The following is a 25,067-nucleotide window of genomic DNA, read 5'->3' as shown; positions in this document are numbered from 1 at the left end:
TTAAATGTGTTTTTATGGGTGATTTTTGCATATATGACCAAGTTGATATGAATTCCAGGAAGCTACTAACTTGTTCTTTGTCTTTATTTTTTGCTGTGAAAAATAATACCCTGAAAAGCATTATGTTACCGACTTTTTACTTATCACTGATTTATGTTCTGTATTTTCTGTTCCCAAACACCAAAAAATATCCCGTATCAGCTTTATACAGCTTCATTTAAAAATGATATTTCTTTATAAGAAAAGAAAATGTTATTCTCTCCCACATTGTGATAGAATAGAGGTTGGGATCACATTTTCCCTAAAAACAATATAAAAAATATTAGTCCAAAGAAAGATTCAGAAGTTTCCCAACAAAATCCCAGAACTGCCTCACAGAGGAAATGAACTAAGGTTAGTGGCAGGCTGCTGGGGAAAGCAGGGAGGAGGCGAAGGGGAGCATGACAGAGAAAGTAGTTACTCCAGCCAGCAGAACAGGCTCTAGGTTGACTGTCCATGGCATGAGGATGGGGCACTCCAGGTCACTATGAATTTCCCTGGAGGAACTTTTCAGAAAGGGTGTACCGTCACTCACATGTGCAGGTCCCACACGGGATGTTTGGAACTCCAGGACCAGTGCAGCCAAGGAAAGCTCTCCTACTACCCCATTCCAATAGTAAGAGATCAAGGGGTCATTATGTGTGGCCAGGCTGGGCACCTTCATGGGCCCAATAGCAGAAACGAAGACTGTGAAAGAGACAATTTACTACCACCTTAAAAACTATCAAGTGGGTGTGTAGCCCTTGCAACTCAGGTCCATTATGGCTGGGCAGCAGCCGTAGAGGCCATTGCTATGGTTGTAGCCTGACACTGGGACATACAAACCACTTGGGCACATCCTGCTGTCCAGACCTAACTGTGTCTTGGAGCATGAGCCTTGTGGACCATGTGGGTTTAATGGACTTTTGCAGAGCTTACCTTCCTAAAATAAATGAATATACTTTCTTTTCAAGTGCACATGGAACATTCTCAAGAATAGACCATATACTGAGACAGAAAGCATGTCTCAGAAAATTTATGAAAATAGAAATTATATTAAGCATCTTCTCAAATCACATCGATACAAAGCTAGAAATTAACATACAGAAAGAATCTCAAATAAGCCAAAGCATGTAGTGACTAAGCCAAATGCATTCAACAACCCTGAGTCAATGAAGAAATCAAAGAAGAAACAAACAAAAAAAAACTCTAAAGACTAATGAAAATGGAGAGACAAGCTACCAGATCCTGTGGGGAATGCTCTAAGAGCAGGATTATGAATGAAGTTCATATCAATACAGGCCTACTTTTTTTTTTTAAAGGAAACTCAAACAATCTAACTCTACTTCTTTGGGATGTGGAAAAAGCACAAGAAATGTATCCATAACTCAGTAGAAGGAAAGAAGTAATAAAGGAGATAAAAAAAATTAAATAGAAAACAAAAGGACAGCTTAAAAGATCAGTGAAATCAAGAGCTGATTCTCTGAAAAAATAAAATTGACAAACCCTTAGCTAAGAAGAGAGAAACCCCAAATAAATCAGAAATGAAAGAGGCAAAATTACAACAGATGCCACAGAAATACAAAGAATCCTAAGATAAGAATAAGAATCTTAAGAATCTACTATGAACATCCCTTTGCAAACAAATTGGAAAACCTCGAAGAAATGGACAATTTTTTTTCTTCCAAACCAGAATGAAATAGACAGTTAAACAATCCAATCACAAGCACAGAAATTGAAAGAGTAAATAAAAAGTCTCCCTAAGAACAAAAGCCCAGAGCCAGATGGCCTCTTTAGTGAATTCTATCAAACCTTCAAAGAAAACTAGTTCCTATCCTACCAAAACTCTTCAAAATAAGTGAACAGGGTGGAAAACTCCACAACACATTCTGTGAGGCCAGTATTACCCTGATCCCAAAACCAAACAGACCATTCCAAAAAAAGAAAAATATAGACTGATATTCCTGATGAATCAAGACACAAAAATCCTCAGCAAACACCTAGTAAACCAAATACAGCAATATATTAAGAGAATCATGCACCATTATCAAGCAGCCTTCATCCCAAGGCGCAAGGCTAGACAACATACACAAATCAATCAGTTTCCTTCAAGAGATTAACAAAAAGGAAAATAAAAATCACATGGTCATTTCAATAGATGGCAAAAATTTTTTTTACAAGATTCAACATCCATTTGTGATAAAAACTTTCAATATAATGGGAACTTACCTAAACATAAAAACCATGTGTGACAAACCCACAGCCAGTGTCACACTCAGTGGTAAAAAGCTGAAAGCATTTCCACTAAGATCATGAAAAAAGACAAGGATGTCCAATGTGACCACAGTATTGCAAGTCTCAGCCAGAGTTTGGCAAGGAGAAGAAATAAAAAAGAATCCATGCTGGAAAACAGGTACAACTGTCACTATTTGCAAATGACATAATATACATAATAAACCTAAAAGACTACCCGAGAACTACTAGAAATAGTAAATGCAGTAAAGTGGCAGGAAGCAAAGTCAATACACAAAAATCAGTTGCATTTCTATATGTAAATTTTGTATCAGAAGAAAGAGAAATAATGGAAACTTACCATTTACAAAAACACTGCAAGAATGAAATACTTTGAGTAAACTTAATGAAGGAGGTTAAGGACCTATATATTGAAACTATAAGACTCTGAAGGAAAATAGCTAAAACAATCCTGAGAGAAAAGAAGAAAAATAGAGAGGTATTACTTTTCCTGACATAAAACTAGTCTACTTAGCAGCAGTGATCAAAACAGTATCATATTAGAACAAAAATAACAGCTCAGACCAATGGAATAGAATATAAAGCCCAGAGATCACAGATATGGATTGTTAATCTTTGACAAAGGAACCATGACCATACAATGGAGAAAAAAGAGCCTCTTTAATTCCATACACAAAAATGAATTCAAAATAGATTATAGGTATGGATAAAAGAATTTGAAATCATTAAGTACTTGAAAGGAACCATAGGGGACACACTACAGGATATATCTACCACAAGAACATATTTGGGATTACAAATCCAATGACAAGGAAACAAAAGCAAAAATAAAACATCAAACTAAAAAGGTATTGTATCTCAAAAGAAGCCATCACAAACAAAAAGGCAACCTACAGAATGGGAGAACTTTCTGTTGTACATCTGACAAGGCCGAGTTCCAAAAAATACAAAGTAATTATATAATCCAACAAACAAAAAAATCAACAGCTGAATCAAAAAGTGGGCAAAAGACCCAATTAGACATTTTCTAAAGAAATTATTCAGATAACCTGCGTACATAAAAAAAAAATCATTCAACATCACTTACAAATGCAAATCAAACCACAAAAGATACCACCTCAACCCTGTGAGAATGGCCCATATCAAAACATCTAGAAACAAGTATCAAGGAGGATATAGAGAAAAAGGAACCCTCATTCACTGTTGATAGGAATGTAGGCTGGTTCATCATACATGGAAAACAGTATAGAGGGTCAAAATATTAAATATAATTAAATATAAATCTACCACACAATCCAGCAACTCCATTCCTAGGTATCTAGCTGAAGAAATAAAAACACTAACTTGTGAAGATGTATGTACTCCTATATTCATTGTAGCATTATTTACAATAACCAAGCTATGAAAATGACTAAGGGTGCATCGATGGGTGATTTCATAAAGAAGATGTTGTATATGAACACAGTGAAATACTACTCAGCTATTTAAAAAAAAAAAGATGAAAGCTTGTCACCTACAAGAACATGAATGGAATGAAATGGTATTATGTTGAGTAAAATAAGTCAGAAGAAGATAATTTCATTCATACATGGAATACAAAGAAGCAATGCAACACAAAGAAACAAAGCAAAAAAAAACAGACAAAAACAAGCTGAAACCCTTGGATACTGAACAACAAAGATTACCAGAGAGGGGGTGATGGTAAGTGCAAAGTTTAGGGTCCACTGGCCTGTGATGGGAGGTTATTGATACTTTGGTGATAGGTGTGGCTTGTTAACATACATTTAAAGAATTGTGAACCTCTTCTAAATCATATAAAGTGTTGTAAACCAATGTTACCACATTAAAAAAAAAGTCCCCCACCAAGAAAAAATTAAGTTTTTAGTATGTGTACAACTCCCGAAGTTTTTAAGGTCTATATCTTAACTATCTGTCTTCCTACTATTTTAATAGACTATAGTTTCAGCTTCAGCAAAATAGTTGAAGTAGAAATTAGACTTAAGAGCATATGTAAGAGTGAGTGAAGGGGACCTCCCTGGTGTGCAAGGGGTTAAGTCTCAGCACTATGAAGCCATACACAGCCACTGCAAGCCCAAGTTCAATCCCCAGCCAGGGAGGTGACCCACATGGCTCAGCAGACCTCTCCTGCTTCACCTGCTGCTCCCCTCAGCAGTGTATTTCAGTCATTCTGCCTGTTCTGTTCCCCACTCTGTCTCTGGTGCATCCTCTCACCACCCCATCTCTGGCCTACACCCCAGCTCTTATATGTGTAAATAAAAAAATCTTTAAAAAAAAAAAGTGAGTGAGTGCAGAGGTAAATACTGTAGCAGTTAGATATAAGTAGTATGCCAATGAAAGGGAAGGAGATAAAGGATGTCAGGGCTTGAGGCAGCTAGGGCAGGGAACTTTTTTGTATTGGGAAAAGCCTGTACATGTTAACCTGGCCATTTAGATAATATTTTCTTCATTTATATCCTCTATGTGTCTTTCTTTATACTCTACAGAAGGTAATCTCCCTCCTTCCTCATATGTTCTTTATACTTAGATTGGGTGATTAGGTAGAAAGATTGTGGTCACTTGTTCAAAGTTAAAGAATTTTAGAAGGAAACAGACTCCTTCTATACAGCTTTCTTAATATTTTCTTCAACAGGCAATGAAAAAATGCTTATATGTGTAGCATACAAATGTAAATGTCACTAGGGTACACAACTTTTTACAACTATCTGGTTCCTTCTTTTAGGTTATTTTGCTTATGCTCCCCTCAACACCTCCCCATCTGAGGGAAGAAAGTTCTTCTCCCTTTTAAAGATTCTCCTAAAGCTAGCTAGTTAGTTAAATATGAATTTGACTCCTCAGGAGTTATTCTAAAAGATACTGAAGCAAAGCTCAAGATTTAAATTTATCTTCTGTGTCCAGCATAGATCAATACTAATTTACTTTCCTGATTGCTTCAATGGCCTGAATTTTTTCTGTGGGGGAAAAAACAAAACAAAACAGCACAACAAAGGCAAATTGTCTTCCCCTAAGTGTTAGAATATACTTCTGAGCATTGTAAATATTAACTTGTGTTTTTGTTTTTTTCCCTCATCGCTTTCTATATACCAGTGGTTTTCATTCTTGAGAATAGCATGATCCCACTGTGTTCTCCCCCTCTTTGGAGATGTAACAAATGCAGACTTCCTCTTGGAAAATTCTAAAATGTGGTGTTTGTCTCATTGAATATAATTTGAAAATATTTCTGTCTAAAATCATAATTGCATCAGCAAAAATAGCCTTAAGACAGTAAATAGAATCTGAGTTTCAGTAGACTTTACTCTTTTGTTTGACCATTTTTTGCAGTATAGCCCTGATTTTTTTCAGAATATTCTACGTTAAAGTTTCTAAATATAGTATGCTTCAGTTTTAAGAAGGATGTGTTGTGTTTTCATAAGATAAAATGGCAGAATCCAATTAATGAAAAATCTTAATATCCAAGAGTGTTTGGGTGCTTCATGTTGGATGAAAGAGTATTCATTGTGTGGTTAAAGGACACAGTTGTACTAACTCATCAGACATGACTAACTCAGACTTTGCTAAACATGGCCAGCTCTAATTTGTAGGTGTCTGAACTGTTCAGTAAGCCTCTCCCTATTTGTTTACTTCTAGTAGTACTGTGGTAACCTTTAAAAAAAAAAAAAGATAGTTTTTTTAATTGCTGCATACAGCTGACAATTTGAAATAAGAACAATTTCTACTCCTTTTTGATGCTTTGAAATAATACATATGTCACTGAAGTTTTCCTGTTTCTTTTACTTTTGTACTTTATCTCTGTCTTTATATATTCTAGGGTCAGTGATGAAAAGGATGCACGAGGGTATCTTCAGGCCTTAGCTTCTAAAATGACTGAAGAATTGGAAGCACTAAGAAATTCCAGCTTGGGTACACGAGCAACCGTAAGCTCTGCTATTTTGCATGGAGTCTTAATCACATGTGTAGTCTCAAAAAAACTAATAAATCTGAGTGCTTCAGTCTGTTTGTCTTGGCTTTAGCTCACTGTGGTTTTTAATGAGAAATAATATAGTCCAAGTCTTTTCCAGTGTAGCAAATCACCACTTATGTGCTTAACTATAATGTGTATGGCTGCCATTATTGATAATAACTATTAACAAAACTCATTTATGTGTGTGTCTACAATTATTTCAGAATTTAATGAAAAATAATGTTTCTATAAGCAATGTTTCTATTCTGCTAATAGTCTCCAGACGCACTTGGATTACTGATTTTAATGTTAAAAATAAAAAAGATAAAGCTAAAAACACAAATCTTGTCACTTCGTAGGATATGCCCTGGAAAATGCGTCGTTTCGCAAAGCTGGATATGTCAGCGAGGCTGGAGTTGCAGTCAGCTTTGGATGCAGAAATAAGAGCCAAACAGGCCATCCAAGAAGAGCTTAATAAAGTTAAAGCCTCTAACATCATAACAGAATGGTACGACTGAATAATACATTCCCACTAGGATAATTTCTAAGTTGATCCGGCAGTATTCAGAGGGAAGCTACATGTTTAGTTTCCTACCTAATCACTTGTTTTTTCAGTGATGACCAGAAAGGATTATGAAGATGTGAAAACAGATGCTTTCAAGCCTTGAATGCAGAGATGTGATTTAAACATAGCCTTATTTTCCTCTGATTTGTCCATGAATTGATGCTAATAGTACCAATTCATATTCCATTGCTTATTTTTCCCCCTTTTTAAAAATTAAGTTGGCTCTCAACTTTTACTCCATTAAATCCAGAATTCTGTCATGTTCACGAATATCATATTTGTATATAAGTGCAACATGTAGTTGGAAAAATACAGTCATCTGAAAATTCTGGCCTCTACCATAGATCTCTTATAAATAAAGGTTCTATCAATGGTAAATTTTTATAATGATATATTTTAATTATATTGTTTTTCATTTTCTTTTATATCTTAAAAATATATGTCCCCCATTCTCTTGAATTATTAGCTAGTGAATACATCTTTCAATTTTTATTATAACAGTAGAGCATATTATATACTCTGAGTAAATAAATGATAAATGAAAATCATAATTAGAATGGATATGAACAGGGTCTGAGAGTATGTTGGCACAGGAATATATACAGAAACAAAAGAATAGTTCACATTACTAATAAAATTATCAGTAGAAAAATTCATTTGGTACTTTTCTTGAAGTACAAGATTCCAAAGATATTTAGTCATAAGGAGAATATAGACCCATAAATTCAGTTTTGACACATTAGTTCTTCAATTACAGTCAGTAATGTTTGTGGTACCCCAGTTAAGTTACAAACTTTTCGTTGTGAATAATCCAGTAAAGTGTGCTTTACTTATGCTTGTGTGGCATTGAAAAGGGGAAAAAAATTTTTCTGGAGAATATGAATTGATCCCAGCATAAAGAGTTGCTGAATGTCATTCCCTCTGGCTTGTAATTTGAAATAAACATGATCTCTTTTCTTATGTTTAGGGCATATGAATTTACACAATTATTCATAAATCAGAGATATGAGTCAAACTGAAAATTTTACACCTATTCATAATATGCTCTACTTTCATAATTTCCTAAGAAAAAAATCTAACAGAATTATAAAATTAACCTTTGATTTATGACATTTTAAAATTTAATTATTTAGCTTAGGGTAAGTAATTTTTTAATGAAAGGTCAGATAGTAAATATTTTAGGCATTATGGGCCACATAGTCTTTGTCTGCTATTGTAGTGCAAAAACAGCCATAAACAATATGTAAATAAATGATCCTGGCTGTGTTCAAGTAAAATTACTGACCATGAGAGTCCATGGTAACCTGAATTTGTCCTTCCTGCAATAGGTTGCAGTTCCCTAATTTAGCATGACTGACATTTAAACCAAGTGAATCCAACTATATACATGATGGTTCACAAACTAGAAATAAAAATAATGATATTTTTCCTTCCCCACACCCCCCTTTTTTTAAAGTAAACTAAAAGATTCAGAGAAGAAGAACTTGGAACTACTATCAGAAATCGAACAACTGCTAAAGGACACTGAAGAGCTTAGATCTGAAAAGGGTATGAGAATGTGTTTTGTGTCAATGAGGACTAAATGTTATAAGGCCCTTTTATTATTGCTTTGGTGGAAGAATTGTTCACATAAGTAACTTTAACACTTATGTATATGTGTGTATACGTGTATATGTGTGAATATACATGTGTATATATCTGTCTATATTGTTTAAAAATTTCATAATAACAGAAAAACTCACTTTGCCCTAACTTGACTATTTTTTTCAGTGCCAAGGACTATTCCATAAATAATATTTTTGTGATTGGCAAAATTTATTATTTTATAATACACTTTGCACTATTCTTAAATGACATAGGGAAATTACTTTCAGGGTAGTTGAGGAAACAATGTAAGATTAATCTGGGATTAGAAGGGCAATTCAATAATGAAGAATTACTCTGGAATTTTGGTATATTTGACTTTTAAATTGCTGACCTGGGGATTTCCCAGTATTCCCGTTTTCTTGAAAACATTACTTGAGTGTTTTCCCATCAACATGAAAAGTAACTCAGAATGCTTGATAATTCTCTATTACATGAACTTAAACTTTTTTCCCCCTTATGTGGGCATTAAGACTGTGAAAATTTAATAAATTCAAAATGTTATTTTCTTAATGAAGATGTATCTTATTATGCAGTTGTTAGAAGTTAATTTTTCTGACAAAGTAATTGTTCTAGCTGAACACTGAACTAGTTAAATTGGATTTATGTTATGCCCAAATACTACCCTGTGATTCCCATCCCCATGACACACAGTATGTGAATCTAGTTGGGTCTCTGCATCTCCTTTTAAATTTTGGAGGAAAGAGCATAATCACATTCACATAAAAGAACCATATATATTACTTAAGTAACAATACAATATTTACATAATGAGGGCAAGGATTTTTTTTCTGCTTTATATACTATCCTCATTATTTGATACAGTATCTTACATATAATAGGCTCTAAATAAGTATTTATTGACTGAATGAAATTCCAAACATACTGCCTTATCTGGCAACTATGGTATATTATTAGAGAGTATTATGAAAAGCACACAGATTTATTGATGTCAGTTCCTAAGGATATGCAAATAAAAAAATGTGGCTTGGTTGTTTCTGCTTTTTCTTCCCTAGTAGTTATTATGTCTATGTTTTATGAATTGTTGTGGAAACTATACATTTAACATTAATAATACAGTCAAGAGATATGCAAGAAATCATTTAAAGTAACCTGAGAAAAACTAGGGTTCTTCTTTCTATCCTTAAAAAATACCTAAAATCAGATTGATGTCTTAACAAAAAATCTGTTTGGTAATAAATTAGCTTAGAAAAATTAGACATAATCATGGTCCTGTTTTTTAAATTCTCAACTCTACCAAAAGATTTAATGTTTTTTTAATGATGTACTAAGTGGACAAAGAAATGCAAGAACTCATGTAAGTTAAGAAACAAGTATTTGGTGAAGAACATATTTTAAATACTATTAAATGGTATTTCAAGAAATACTAATGTATTTTAGTTTGTTAAATATGTAGGGTTAATAATATTGATCAACTTTGAAATACAATATTGGGTGAATAACCTTCAGTAGATTCAAATAGGAAAGGTAATCCATGAAAATTAGTTTAATTATAGTTTTAAAAAAAGTTGCTGCTGTCTTCTAGGTATAGAGCACCAAGACTCACAGCATTCTTTCTTGGCATTTTTGAATACGCCTACCGATGCTCTGGATCAATTTGAAGTAAGTATTAAACTTTGCAGATGTCCTCTGTGGTCAATTTAAAATTCTCATTGTAATTTAAAATTTCAGTAAAATTGTTTTATTGCATCCCACATAAGAGGACTTAGACTCTTACATTAAACAAAACCATACTAGGAAAGGAACATGTTCTGCATTCTCTTGGAAACTGTTACTACATTTATGTTTAAGAAAACATCTAGTAAAAGTCTAAACATGAGAGTCATTATAAAATTTGAATTTTATCTCTTCCCCTGAGAAACAGTAAGTGCAGAACAAATCTTAATATTTGAATAATTCTGGCATTTCTTTTTTCTCCAAAGCAGAGACCCACAATTAAAAAAAAAAAAATAATAGGTGAAAATGCCCAAGCAAATAATAGGGCAATGCTGATTCTAGTTCCAAAGCAATTCAGTTTTTCAGAAGTATGCATAGATAGGAATGCTTTTTGTTTAAAGTAATACATGGCATATTCCATGTATATTCCATAATAATGAATATTATTCATATTCCATAATAATGAAATAGTGGTTATATGGCTCTTTGTCAGTCTTTGCCACTTAATTCTTAGTTGGGAAAAAAAAAATCATGATAAAAAGTATATTTTTGTCTAAGAAAATTTAAGTTACTACTCAAAGATTACTGTAAATATTTGTGAAAATAACTGTTTCAGGTGCTGGAAATATAGTAGTGACCAAATAGACAAAGCCCCGCCTTCAAAGAGCTTTCAAGATTCTGTTGCTTACAGATTCTGTTGCTTACTAAGTGTGTTTACTTTTAGCAAACATTTCTGAAGTGTTTATATTTAATTTGATTATCAGTGATTTGCCATGAATGAGCTTCATTTTATTACACTTTGGATCCAGTACATAAATTATATTTCATTCCTTTGGGAAAGGGAAAAAGAATCACTCTTTAAGAAGTAATTAATGAATTGCTAAGTTTTTTGAGAAACAATGACAGTGACTGCTTTACTCATTTATTTATTTGAATTAATGTCATTTGCCTTTCAATTGTTTTACAAATTTTTGATTTATTATTTGTTCTTATTAAATTGCTTCATCCATATTTTCTATTTTTTTATTGCTGTATTCGTTAAATAGGATTCCTTTTCTTCTTCCTCATCTTCACTGATTGATTTTTTGGATGACGTAAGTCTTTGATTTTCAAACCAATGCATCCTTCAGTAAAAGAGATCAGTGAATTGATATGAAGAATTTGCCAGTAATTTGCCAGTTTTAGAAATATCACACTTGATAATTTGTAAAGCAAAATTGCTTCTTTCTTATCTTAAATATAATGAGTTTAGCACTATTAGATGTAATAAAGTAAAAATGTACTTTGAAAAATGCTTTGACCATCAAAGAATCTATATTGCCATTCTCTGCAACAATTCTGAAGACTGGAATGCTTATTTGTTATTGTCATTATATAAATACATAGATATAGAAATAATTGCTCATTTTTATTTTTCATGGTGATTTCTGAGGCACACTCCCCTTTTCTTTTTAGCACTTTACTATTTAATTTCTATGTTAGTTAAAAGTAATCCTCTGCAGGTATAATCAGAACAAGTGACTTTTTCAATTAAATCTTCCAGTAGACCTTATAATAACATAATAATTTACTACAAATCAGTTTTTAGTGCTGTCAAAATTTCTCTTTTAATGTGGAAAATGATTTTAGTTACACATATACTATATACTATATAAGTTAACTACATTATCATTTTTCTCCTAAACTGATTCTATAAATTAATAAGTTAGTGGTTCCTAATCTATATTATTAGAATGATCCTCATTCTCTGTACAGATCTACCTGCCATACAGTCTCTCTATTCCATACTAAATGGCACAGTAATTCTTGTTGTAAAGCATTTTACTATCCTGTTTAACACCCACTTTTTCCCAAAAATAATAATGGGTTCAAATACAAGTACTGTGCTTTTAAAATCAAAGGAACATCTTTAAATGTTTCATTCCTTCTGTTTTGTAAAATATAATTAAATTTAGAAGCATATTTAGCATAATTTTTCCTGTAAAGGAAATTCTTGACCTGGATTTTTTAAATATTTTAAGTGATTTTTGAAATCTTTGACATATTTATACCAAAGTGCTTACATTTCCATTCAAAATAGAACTATTTTATTATTCTTGAAACAAAGAACTATTCTACTTAATTCTACAGTGTGATTTAAAAGTAATCTCTCTTTATATACAATAGTATTTCATGTTACAGTATGATGCATATTTTACTCCTTTAAAATACTTAACATTGGGCCTCCCCTGGTGGTGCAGCGGTTGAGCGCTGGGCTGCGAGGCTGCCCATAGCCTCTGCAGTGCTGATTCATTCCCCGGCTGTCGGCGAGGGTCCCACCAAAAAAAAAAAAAAAAAAAATGCTTAACATTGTGTTTCCATACAGATATCATTCACCTTAAAAAGAAAGGGAAGGAAGTTTGAATAAATTGATCTTTCCATTAGAACAGCATTTTCATTTTTCTTTCTAACACACTCTTCTCTGCATCTCCTTTTCTCCCACAAAACAATTGTGTGTATTTGGGCATATAGGTGAGCTCCTCTCAGTAGAAGAGCCCACAGGGATGCACACCTCCACTGCCCCCATCTAGTCTCTGTCATTAGGTTCCAGTGCCACCCCAGCTGTGGTCACTAAGGTCCCATGTTCACATTTCCTCCAGGAGTTCCCTTTCTTGTCCTTCATCCACTGTTACTCAGCATAAACTTAACTCAAGTACACAACTAAATTTTATGGAAGTCAGAAAAGCAGTATAAAGAAAAAAGTTCACAAAGGCTGCTGAATCTTTAAGTAATTCAGATTCCAACTCTAAAAAGGCAGGATTTTCTCTCATTTGTTTTCTGAGCTCTTTCTTCCAATTTGCTGGTTAAGCACATAGTTGACTAAACTCTTGCCTCTAGGTGTGTGATTTGGAGCAAGTCGTGTGTCCTTCTTTTGCCCCAGTTTGGTCATCTAATAAATAAGGATAATAATCATGCTAATCTCATAGGTTAGTTGAAAATCTAAAGAAATAATATATAACGACCTCAATAATACTGGTTATCATCCTTACTCTCAACAGGCCAGTTCTCCTCCCTTTCTATGTTCTCTCTGGCCTCCTTTTTTGTCCATCAGTTCATTTTCACTTAAATCCTTTCTTAGTTCTTCAGTACTTAGTCTTCTATCAAGCATCAGTATGAATCACTATACTTTACTTCTGAATTATTGAATCGTTTAACCTTTGGAGAATGATTGTTGCCTATCAGGGTGAAGGCCAGTAGTAAGCTCCCATTTAAAAACGGCATTTTCGATTCTTCATTTGCATTTTGTGTCATAATCCTTGTTTCTATTTGTAGCTCATAACTATGTCTACACTTTCCAAAATTACCAACCATCTTCAAAAGTCATAGTAGAATGATGTTTTGAATAATGTTTACTCTTTGGCATGTTTGGGTTCAACATCTAAGCAAGCTACAAGTCCTGTAGCTTCCTTTCTCTCAGACATTGGCTTCTTAAGGAATGAAATAAATTTTGATTGAAATTTTTGATGAAACAAGCTAGTTAGGTTGTTTTGATGACCCCCATAATAAGTAGATCGTGATTTTTAACCCAGAGTTCACGTCTTCTAGTCATTTCTTTTTTGTTTTGTCTCATTGCTTTAGAAAAGATGATTATATTGAAGATCTAAAATTTAAATTGCATGAGGGAATAAGACTATATCGGCCAAATTGCAGAAATCAAGTTTTCTTTTGTGTCCACACATTATTGACCTTCTCCGTATGCCTAGTGTCCTCATATTGCCCTCTGATTCTTCAGAGTTATACCACCAGTACCTCCTCCTCTCCCATATTACCTTCTACTTTTTCCTTTTTTTTTTCCTTCTTTTTTCATTCTTACAGGGTCTGCATTTTTGGCATGTCCCAGAGTTCCATCAGACCAAACCACTTTACTTACCTTGCATAGATTTCTGGGGGCAGTGATTCACCTTTGGTGGAGCATCCTGAGTTGGAATCAGAAGACGTGTTTTGGCGAGACTCGTGGGTGCAATCTCTGACCTTGGGATGATAAAAATAACCTGTGCGTCAAATTTACTTAGGAGATCATGGCCAAGGAAGGGAATTGGCTACTCCTCCATGTTAGGAAGCTATGTTGCAGGTTTATATCAACAAATTGGCGTTCCAGAGGTTGTAGGAACTTTCTTTTGTGACCTTTCTATATGGGCCTCTTACTGTCCCTTTCTGGTACAGGCCTCTTACTGGCCCAAGGTAATTTAGAGTTCAAAACTGAATAAGTTGCTCCAATGTCTACCAAAAACTTAATCACATGGTCCCCCACAGTCAGAGTTACCCAGGATTCCAAGGAGTAGTCATAAAGACTTTTTCAGATCAAATAGAGCCCCTGTGTCCCCCTGTTCTTCATCTGATCCATGATCCTACACTATCATTTGTCTCCTTTCCTCCCTATTCACTTCTTCATTCCTTTCAGTCTGCCTTTGTTCCCTTCTGTGATTTTGTCTGAATCCTCATTCTGTGCTTTCATCTATTTCTCTTTCTTTTTTCATAACTTTCTCATTCCTTCTCCCCTTTCTTACTTCCAACCTAGGACTGTTCTTCCATTGCCCCTCCTCCTTGTGATAAGAACACTGGTTCTTCCATAAGGCTTTACTTCTACTTCCTCTCTGTGTTCCTTCTCTGTTCCTCCTAAACCTTGTTCTGTCTTCTCTGTGTTAATACAATTGCAGGCCTAGGTCTCCTTTCCTGTCTTGCATTGTAAACGCTAAAGGCTATGTCTGCCAAATGGGTAGGGCACATCTATCTGTACAGCACCTTCTATCTTGATCTATTTCTTCTTTCTATGTTGTGTACTCTGCTGAATGAATGTTTGCTATTCACCCAGGTATTTTCTGGAGCACCTGGATTCACATCTCTGTAAATACTATAAGTTTGGTTAATCCTTTCAAGAAATTTAGATGGATCTTCACTGGTCTTTTGTGGAAGTATCTTACCAAAACTTTTTTGCTTAGGAATTCTGTGTCTCTGCTCTTATAGTGTTCTAATCTTTCCATTCATTGGGGAACCATTTAGGAACTACATTCTGGTTCTGTGGTTTCTATCAATAGAGCCTCCTGGCAGAGAGAATGAGACTCTTCATTAGCCTTTCCTGAGCCCACTGTCCATTTGTGTGATATTAATATGTTTGTAACATGAGTTGTATGTCTGTCCAGGTAGACCATGGCAGACAAAAATAGAGGTAAACAAATTAACCATCCTTTTTGGATCCTGCTGATAATGGAAGGACAGAATTTCTCCAATTCAGGAGGTCCTTAGTAGAAAAGAGGTTGTCTGAGCAGTAGTGTCTGGCAGGTTGCCCCTGCTCACTCAGCCCACCCATCAGGAATTGTCCTATCTTATGGTAACTCCTTTGGTCAAATTTGGTGCCCCATCTGATATGAGAAGAAGCCATTCTAATCCTGTTCCAGGGGAGGGCATGGTAGTGAGGCCTGTGGAGCCTCTGCAGCCTCCCTAGGAGAGGTAAAGTCTTCTTGGAAAGAATTTACCCCTGGTGCGTTCAGTTCCCAGTAAGTAGTGGTCCTCCTCTTCCTGATCTTCCCCTCTACAACTCTCAGGGGGAGGCAAGGCTGCTTCTCTCTTCTGTGTGTCATCAAATGGGCTCTCTTTTTTCTAAATCTAATTTATCGAAGGCAGCCAGAATTTGTTCAAGCACACTCTTGGTCAAAGTAGAAGACTCATCTCTTCTCAAACCAAAAACAAAATAATAGAAAATGCTTGCAACTCTGAGAACCCCTCAGAAGAAATAAAACCTAAGTTAGAGGTTGAAAATGAGCCCCATATGTTTGCCCACAGAATCTCCCATGAGACACACGTCAGCTTTCATACACCAGACCTTATCAGATTCACCAAATCAAAACTTAGAAAAGAAGGAAAATACAGGAGGAGAAGAGGAAGGGGGGTAGAAACAGAAGTATGGTAATGGTGCACAGGTGAATTGGTGGTGGGAATTTTACAGGAACTACACCTGAGAGGAGAAAGCATACATTGTACAAAAATGAAGAATGAAAATTAAAAAAAAAAAAAAGGAGAAGCAGAGCAAACTAAACTGTAGGTGGAACCCATGTCTAAATTAAGAACACACAAGAAGAACCCTACTAAACTCTAAATCAGAGACAGAAGAATCCTGCCGCTTGTGCAGCAGTTGCAGTGTGCTCATGGTGGCCAGTGCAAGGAAAAGACCCTTGGGCTAGTCAGCCACAGGTGTGTGGTCCCACGTTGGGTGCCAAGCTGAAGCCAAGCAAACCTTGGGGGCTGTGACCTGATGGGTGCATCCTCAACCATGTGCTTACAGCTATAGGATATGACCCCAAAACAGACACAGTGTGCTATAACAGTAACACAGGAAGTGAGAAAAATGGAGTGAGGGAAGGGGAGAATGGGAAGGTATTCACAAGCTGGCACTGCTTGGATGCCGTCAGTGCTACTCCAGATAGTATCCACTGAGCATGTTACAAAGCATCAGTCCAAAAGGGTAGTTCCTTCCTGATCAGGAAGGAATTCACCAGAGAGCACTAGTTGTAGCTGAGTCAGGCAATACTTTATTAGAGACTTGTGCATGAGTGAGCTAGTTTGGGAAAGGAGACTATAACCTGGCTCATTGAAGAAAGTTAGGAGGAGATAATTAAAAGGTAAGTCCATGAGAGAGAGCATCAATATAGGTTATTCTAGGTTGGGCTACTCCTAGGCATGTGCAGATGGGTTCCATTACAAATGGGCATGTGGGTTTTCAGCTTTCTCTCTGTAGGAAATGTCTATCTTACCACCTCATGGGCTGAACTATTTGGACAGGGCTTGCCAGTCCAACAGTGCTCCTGCTCAAACAGTAGGACTAGGACAACTCATCCTCCTGGTTCACAACTTCTTTTACCTAGGCTATCTCAAGAGACCAAGGTCCAAACTGAAGCCGTAGGTGGCAAGCTGTTGGCTTCTTCACAGATGCTCCTCCTCACCAGTGGTTTAACTGCCGGAAGCCCAGCAGCTTAATTGGTCGAAAGCCCCAGCAGTTAACAGCAAAAGCCTCAGATCCACCCTTTTCCCCATTAGCTCCATTTTGGGGTTGAGTTTGAAAAGCTCCGCTTTTTACCATCTACGTGACAGTAGGCATGGAGTCTGGAAAGTTCCACCTTCTGCTGTCATGTTGGTTTGGAGATGTTCCTTGTGTCCTTTTACAGCTGCTGTAGTCCAACTTTCTGGTCCTCCTAATACTGGTTTTTTGTATTTTGAAATAAGAAGAGAAGAAACCAGAGTACTGAGAATATTGGCAAGCTGGGTTCTTGGTTTTTGTGTTGGCCTCATATAAAATACCACTGAGATGTTGCCAAAATGTTTAACTTCAGTCTTGACTCCTAACTTCATTTCTCGTTTGTTCTCGCCACCTCCAGCTTCTTTCATATTACACCATGACCCATCACAGAAATCTGAGTCTTTGAAGCATACTTTTAGCCATGTCTGGGAAAGGTTTATTGCATATGAGAATCAGTGGAATGTGGAATTTTGAATTGTGCATTGTAAATATTTTTTAACCCTGTGACCAAAACTGGACCTAATTCCTTTTCAGAAATTACGGCATTCATGAAAATTTCAGGCATTACCTGAACTTTAAAAACTGTTAGCCAAATTATACGCATATACTATAAACTGTACTTATTTGGTTTCTATTGTGTGCTTACTACCATTATCAGCTTAAAAGTTCTGGTGGTGATTTATAGAACTAGATTTATTTATTTATTTATTTACATTCAACAAACATTTATTGAGCACCAGCGACTGGGCTGGATGCTAAGGAGTATTAGAACTAGATTTAAAATACATATTTTAAAATGGTGTGTGATTGCATATTAAGACAGCATACTTATTTTCAGTGTTTCCTATGAGCCAAATTTCATTGTTTATAGAAAACCATGGTGTGTATCAAAGGAGAGAGAGAGACAGAGACCCTTTCTATTGAAAACGTATGTTGTCTGATTTCTAGGTATGCAGGTAAGAACATTATTACTATGGTGATTTAGTAGTATTATTAACTTACACAAAATCAGCTTAGAAAAAGTATTTTCTTTCATAGGCAGAGATAATTTTGAGAGACAATTGTGTCTTCATTGTATAGGAACATATTTACTTTGAGTTGTGCATGTTGCTGTTTTTCATGATGTTAATTCACTCCAGACTCTGGTCTGGCAGTTGGAATAGCCAAAAACCAAACATTTTAGCCTTGTTTACATGTATAGTACTAAATAATGGTATAAATTGGATATAGAGCTAGATCTTCAAGTGCTTTTTTTTTATTATAAGAAGAAATGCATAGTTGTGTACTATGCAGTTCACAAAGTGATGAATGCCATAAGAAATACCTGTATTAAATATTGTGGAATTTCAGAGGATTCATTCAACATTTATTAAGAATTTTTTAACTTACAGGCATAAGCATAACATTTCCTGTCATTAAAGGTCTGAATCTGGTGGAAAAGGCACTCATCTAAATATATAATTGTAATATATGTGAGAAATACAGTAATAAATGACATAGACTGCCTCCCAAGGGAGTATAAAGGAGAGACACCTAACTGATCCAGGAGGATGCAGAAAAGCTTTCTAAAAGAAATAATGCCATAGCTGGGTCTTCACAGGTGAATATTGTCAGCAAGATAAAGGAGCTGTGTGAAAAGAGTATATCCCAGGCATGCAGAGTACAGTGAAGTAGGGACAGACAGGAAGATTTTAGTTACACTTGCTGAAACTAAAAAGAATGAAGCAGGGGTTAAGAAATGAGCTTGAAGACAGGAAGGACCAGCATTAGAATGTCTGTTTTCCATATTGACCTTAGCTTTAATCATTCCCATATGTAATAATTATTAAAAGATTTAATAAAGAGTAAGGATGACCAACTTCATTTTGATTAAGTTAATTTGAGGGACCTAAAGGGACATCTATATGGACATGTCTAACAGATTGTTTTCTATATGAGTCAGAAGTTTAAGGACAAGGAGAACTAACAACTGAGATTTGTAAATCAACATCTTTGAAAATAGATGAGATTCTCAGGAGAGAGTGTAGCTTGAGAAAAGTAGAGGAGAACAGAAACTGGAATTGTTCACATTGAGAAGGGGGTGGAGAAATAGGACTCCAAGAAGGAGAAAGAGGAGGTTACTCAAGAAAGTGTCATGTCACAAAAACTAAGGTAGTACAGGGTTCTAAGTAGGGAACAGTCAGCATCCTGCCGTATAGCTGAGATGACTGGTGCAGTGAGACAAACAGGAAGTGCTGATCTTTTCAGCAATCTCATTAGAATGATCGAACTTGGATGCATAAGCCAAATAAATGGTATTGTGTTAAAAAGTGAGTTGGGAAGCTAGGAAGTAGAGACTGAGGAGATTTGAATCCTAGCTCTATGACTCACCAGTTTTGTGACATTTTACAAGTTAACCTGTTTACTTCATGTTTAAAATGGGGATCATAATACCTGCTTACAGGGTTTCTATGAGAATTAAAAGAGTTAGTATGTGTAAAGTACTTTGAAAAGCACCTGCATGCATTATATACATAATAAATGTGTATCATTAAGGAAAAGAGGAGAAAGATTAAATATTAGCTCCAGGGAGGGTTGGGGATTGCATTGTTTAATGTTTGTTTGTTTGTTTGTTTGGAAGTGGGGGGGGGGTGGGAGACAGGTACTTCTATTAGTAACTGAGGGAGTGTAACCAGGTTCACAGCTGAGCTTTTAGTTTCCTCCATAATGAAGTACTGACTAGACTAAGAAATAAATACTTGTCTAGAACTCTAAAGGTCTTCTAATCTTGGCTTACTACTTTTTGAGATACAGTGTTCAAGTTACCTTACATTTCAGTTTCCTGTACTAATAATAGTTGCTATTTACCTGTCTGCCACTTATTATGCAAATAAATGGATAATCTTAAGTGATGCACTTCTTATCCTTGAAGTTTTCCCTGAAATATTCTATAACTGTAGACTTCATTTATTAAATCCCTCCTCTAGGTCCCCATAACATTCTTATATACCCTCCTCCAGGTTCCCATCCAAACTGTATCTCTGTACTACTTGTCAAGTTTTTAGTGGCTTCCCCACTCATCTATGGATTACTTTTTAAGTACTTGGCATTTTGTAAACCTTATTTAGACCTTTTTTCTCACTTCTCAAGTTGCCACTACCAACCTTTCCAGAAAAGAAAATGTCCGTCACTTGATGGTGCATTATTTTGTGGATCGCTGTTTGTGTAAAGTTCAATGCAAACTTTATTAACAGTCTTGTAACTAGTGTGACCAACAGTTTCTTACTTTCTTATTCTCCAGTTTTTTCGTGAAAATATATGCACTTTCAACCTACCAAAAAGTGTGGCTTTATATGTATGTTTATATTTTTGTCTGTTAATGAAATACTAGTCAATGGCAATGTGTGTAAATATTTGTAACATGTAGTATTCTCCTTTCTTTGTTGAAGCGCTCTCTATCCTGTACTCCAGCTAGCAAAGGCAGACGTGTAAGAAACCACTGCACTTTGTGTGCCCATCTGATGCCCTCTGCCCTATCTTTTTATGCTTGTGGTTGCAGAACATGCTAATGTTTTTGTGTTGTATTATTACATTTACTGCATGCCTTGTGCTGCTGCTCCTGCTGTCGCTACTGTGCATTTCTGTATTTTTCTTTCTTTTTTTTATTTTTTGGCTTTGGCCGCAGAGCTTTAGGAATGTTCATATAAATTTCCGTGATCAAACTTAATTGGGGAAAAAAGTAATCCCGATGTATACCTTCAAGATTGATCAAATACAAAGTAAACGAGCTTCTGAATAAGAATCTGATATAAGCAAATATGTAGAGATTTCTTAGATATTTTAATTATGCAGAAAGAAAACTTGGTAATTCACTTTAAGCAAAATCCAATAAAATTTGGGACAAGTTAAAAATCTTATGACTAATTTTATGTAAAATAGTTCTGGAGAAATCTTGATAGACATTTTTATGTAATTAAAAAGGATATCTCTATCTTATACTTCTTGATTTGAAGCAAGAATCTTAGAAATAATTAATTTCCATTCTAAGATATTTCCAAGGTTTGAAGAGTATTTGCAACATTCTTTATGTGTGTATTGATAGCAAACTATTAACGTCTTCCTGTGCTAAGGCTAGTTTAATATTTCTCAATCTGAAATAGGCTAGCTACTATACTTATCCTACAGGGTTCTGTGTCCAGAGTGGGGAATCTGTTTGTGGTCTCAAGTCTTTCTAAAACAGCCTTCACCCCAACACCAGTATACACCCATAGAAACTCCCCAGTTGAGAAATAGTGAGCTAGCTGACATCATGTACTTTGATTTTCATATATGATGTAAAATAGTAACATTAAAAAGGAAAGTCTGTGATAAATACAAGTTTCTGGCTTTCTTCTGTGAGCTTCTTGGGTTCACTGTTGGTCAACGCCTTAGACCCAGAATTCTTGCACTTGGAAGTTTTTAGATCAGGGTATTTTCAAGTTTATGGAGGGCTTGGGAAGTAGTGAGGTAGCCCACTGCTTCCTGATGCAATGATGGGGAATTGACTGTAAAGTCAACATGATTAACTCTAATATAGGACATATTTTCAAATTGCTTTGAATAATGAATAAGCACTGCTTCCTGATGCAATGATGGGGAATTGACTGTAAAGTCAACATGATTAACTCTAATATAGGACATATTTTCAAACTGCTTTGAATAATGAATAAGCAGTTCAGATAGCATGGTGAGTTCAGCTGATACTGCATTAATGAAGTTTATGTAAAGATTTACTGGTTCAACTGATGTCTTGACTATTTTGAAATTTGTATAGAGTTGAACCAATTGGGTATTTGGACTTAACATGATCTGAATAGATGTTAATTATATAAACTCAAGAAGGGGAGCTCAATATGTTATGTACCCAGTTATATTCAGATTACCAGTCTGTGAACTGAATAAATTTTAACTATTTGTTTTTTATTACGTTTATAATTCAGAAATTTTTTCTGATTAAATTTATTATAGATTAGGTATAGCTCACTTGTCTTACAAATTTCCATAATATTATCCATTATATTTTTGTGAATCTTGAAATAAAGAAAAATTTTTAGGGAAATAGTTGTTATAAGACCCATATTCTTTAGTTTATATATTTATTTCATAGGTTGAGTAAGCCACACTTAACTGGTGTGTTTGTTTTTTTTTTTAATTTAAATGTGATAGACTTGGTAATTTTCTTTCTAGGCTTCCTTCAGTTTTTTCTTGGTTAAGTGTCTTAACATAAAAAAAGAAATCAACCACTGAAAAGTATTATTGTTTGTGAGGGAGATGTGTGAAGAATTACCAATTATTTTAATAGTTAAGTAAAAACATCTTGATGGAATATTGAAGGACTTCAATAGTTCCTGGGCACATTAATGTACTTTAGTAGGACACAATAGTTACCATTCCTAACAGTGACTTGAATCTAAGAGTAGCATACAATTTTATGTTAAATGCCATGATTTTAGATAAGGAAATAAAAATCCTTTCTGTAAATTTAAAATCTTTTAAGGTGCTGTGAAATGTCATAAAGTGTTAATATGTAAGGTTTATTATTTTTTTATTTACAGTGTGCTACAAAGCCTCATTTACTGCTTGAATACTTATGTTTTTATATTTATTTACAGTGTAATTAATTACATAGTATAATTAAACCTAGTATATTAATTTAATTAAATATGGTATAAGAAAGATTCATTATTAATATTATTGTTAATGTCTACTTTAAATGCTCATGGAAAAAGCCATGATGCTTTCTTTAATAGTAAGAAATCCTGAGTGTCTCATTTTAAATTATTCCTTTAGAGTTTGGATGGCAGATTACAAATAGCCTACATCTGCCTTAACTTCCTTTTTGTTTTCTTAGCACATTTGCAAATTCTCTAGAGTATATATTCAAATCAGTATATTAAAAGTATGATAACCTTCATTAATTGTTTGTTCTAGAATGATAAAATATATTTGCCATTCTCCGAATGATACAGTATTTCTATAGTACCGTTATAAAGTCAATTAAGGAAATAATTATATCACTAAAAGTTTGAAGTTACAAAGTGTTTCTGAATACAAAACTGAATTACTTGCCACTGTTTGCAAAATACTTCTAGGATTAAAAAATTGATAAAAATTGGATATTTTTCTGTTAAGAGTTTTGTACCAATTATATTTTACCAGCACAAGACCACATGTTAGGTATAAGCTATTTTTTAACCTGTATCATATCCATGTCAATGTTTTACTTTAAAGCCAATTTTCTTAGAGAATGTTTTGCTACTTCTATTTGTTGAAATTTGTAATTCTTAGAGTAGGACAGGTCCATTAGTATGTAGTCAGGATGAGCAGTTTTGGTTGATTGTATTATTTATAATAAGATCATATTGTCTACTTGGAGGAATTCTCATTCCTGATTAGTGAGTCATCAAAAAATCTCATCTGAATTGAGGGGGAGAAGTTTTCTACTTCAATGTATTACTATAAAGATATGTTTTGTGATTAATTCACTAGAGAAATCCTAATAGACTCAAGAAACATTGTGGACTTTTTGTGTGACAGTATTATGCATTGTCAACAATACTACTGATACTCCTGTTTTTTGCTTTTTATATAAGGATTAGTAAGTAAAAATGACATTGGAGTATAGTAGATATTTCTAATGACTAGTCATCAGAATTACTCTTTAAAGTGTGTTTGCTTAGAAAGAAGTTAACAAAGAAAATTAAAAATCACATTTACATCAAAATGCTGCTATTTTTCTCAGTAGGTGAGACTTAAAAATATTAAATGAATGGCTTATACTATTGTGATAAGATTTGTTCTAAGATCTTTTTTTGGATAATATCAAAATACACTGTCTATTGTTTCTTACTATTTTCCCCCTTTTCATCATTCCTTCTATAACTATAAACTCAATTATTGAGTTACGGTATCTGCTGTTGATGTATATCAGATTTATTAGCATTTTCTGCATTGATCCAAGTGATGGCTTACATTTAGTGCCATGTTTTTCATGGCACAAAGAATTTTTTAACTTTCATGGTTTAAATACAATTTTAACAATTTGTTTTGAAGGCAAAAATAACTAATGCACTATTAATCAATTGCTTTGCTGTCATATATCTGAGTAGTTGTCAATTATTAAAATGAATTTTAGGCTATCTGTATATGTGGCATTTAGCCATTGAGTATTCTGAAAGTCTAGTGAAAATAATTGCCTTTTAATGGATAGAATAGTCATTAATTATAAATGCATTTGGTAAAGATTTAATTGGCCATAAAGTTTATGACAACCTCAACCTAAACCACAGTCCTATTGGTGATAATTAATGCTTTGATAAAGAAAATATATAAATGATTTTGTCTTTTTTTTGTTCTTACTGTTAAACCTCTTTTGAGATACTGTTTACACTGGCAGTAACCCAGAAAGAAAATGAAATATTAAAGTCTATTATCTAATTAGCTGTTAGTTTCTAGTACAGTCTTTAAAAAACCTGGAAATTTTTTTTACCTTTGAAAATCAAAACTTTTTGTAATTTTACTTGTCATTACCAGACTTTGTTCATTGTATTTATGAAAAAAACACTTTTGGAAAGTAAAGTGGTCATTTTTAAATTTCATTTCCGTGTACAGTTTTTTCAAAAGCAGGCTATCATTTTGAATGGCATAGTTTGACTTTTAATATGCTCAGTTACTGCCATCTCAAAATATTATCCCAACATTTTTCTTCCTTATTTTCACAAAAACTAACTTGATTTTGTTTAATGTCTGCAATATTTCTACTTTAAGAGCTATAGTTCCTCAAAGCTAGTATGGTAATTTTTATTATTTTATTACAATTAGTATTGGGTTTTTTTTAACTTGAATTTTTTTTTACTTCTGAATAACTAATTTTTCCTTCATTT

At 34.3% G+C, this 25,067-nt stretch overlaps 1 protein-coding gene across 11 annotated transcripts in view; it reads left to right on the top strand.

Annotated features, from left to right (window-relative positions):
• CDC42BPA (CDC42 binding protein kinase alpha) overlaps positions 1-25,067 on the top strand; it is a gene marked incomplete at both ends in the record, with an annotated part of 264,693 nt that overhangs the window by 196,505 nt on the left and 43,121 nt on the right. For 6 of the 11 annotated variants that reach the window (XM_084252980.1, XM_084252987.1, XM_084252979.1 and 3 more), the window contains 4 exons: positions 6,098-6,203; positions 6,589-6,737; positions 8,251-8,342; positions 9,985-10,061. In XM_084252980.1, coding sequence (XP_084109106.1) covers positions 6,098-6,203; positions 6,589-6,737; positions 8,251-8,342; positions 9,985-10,061 — 424 coding nt within the window. Of the gene's footprint in view, positions 1-6,097; positions 6,204-6,588; positions 6,738-8,250; positions 8,343-9,984; positions 10,062-11,161; positions 11,210-20,594; positions 20,634-25,067 lie in introns of all 11 variants that reach the window. The other 5 variants (XM_084252983.1, XM_084252978.1, XM_084252985.1 and 2 more) reach the window with 4 other exon arrangements.

Source organism: Talpa europaea (assembly GCF_964194135.1).
Source record: "Talpa europaea genome assembly, chromosome: 14".
Classification (NCBI taxonomy): domain Eukaryota; kingdom Metazoa; phylum Chordata; class Mammalia; order Eulipotyphla; family Talpidae; genus Talpa; species Talpa europaea.
Note: the sequence above shows the minus strand (reverse complement) of the source record. Positions and strands in the feature narration are given on the sequence as shown.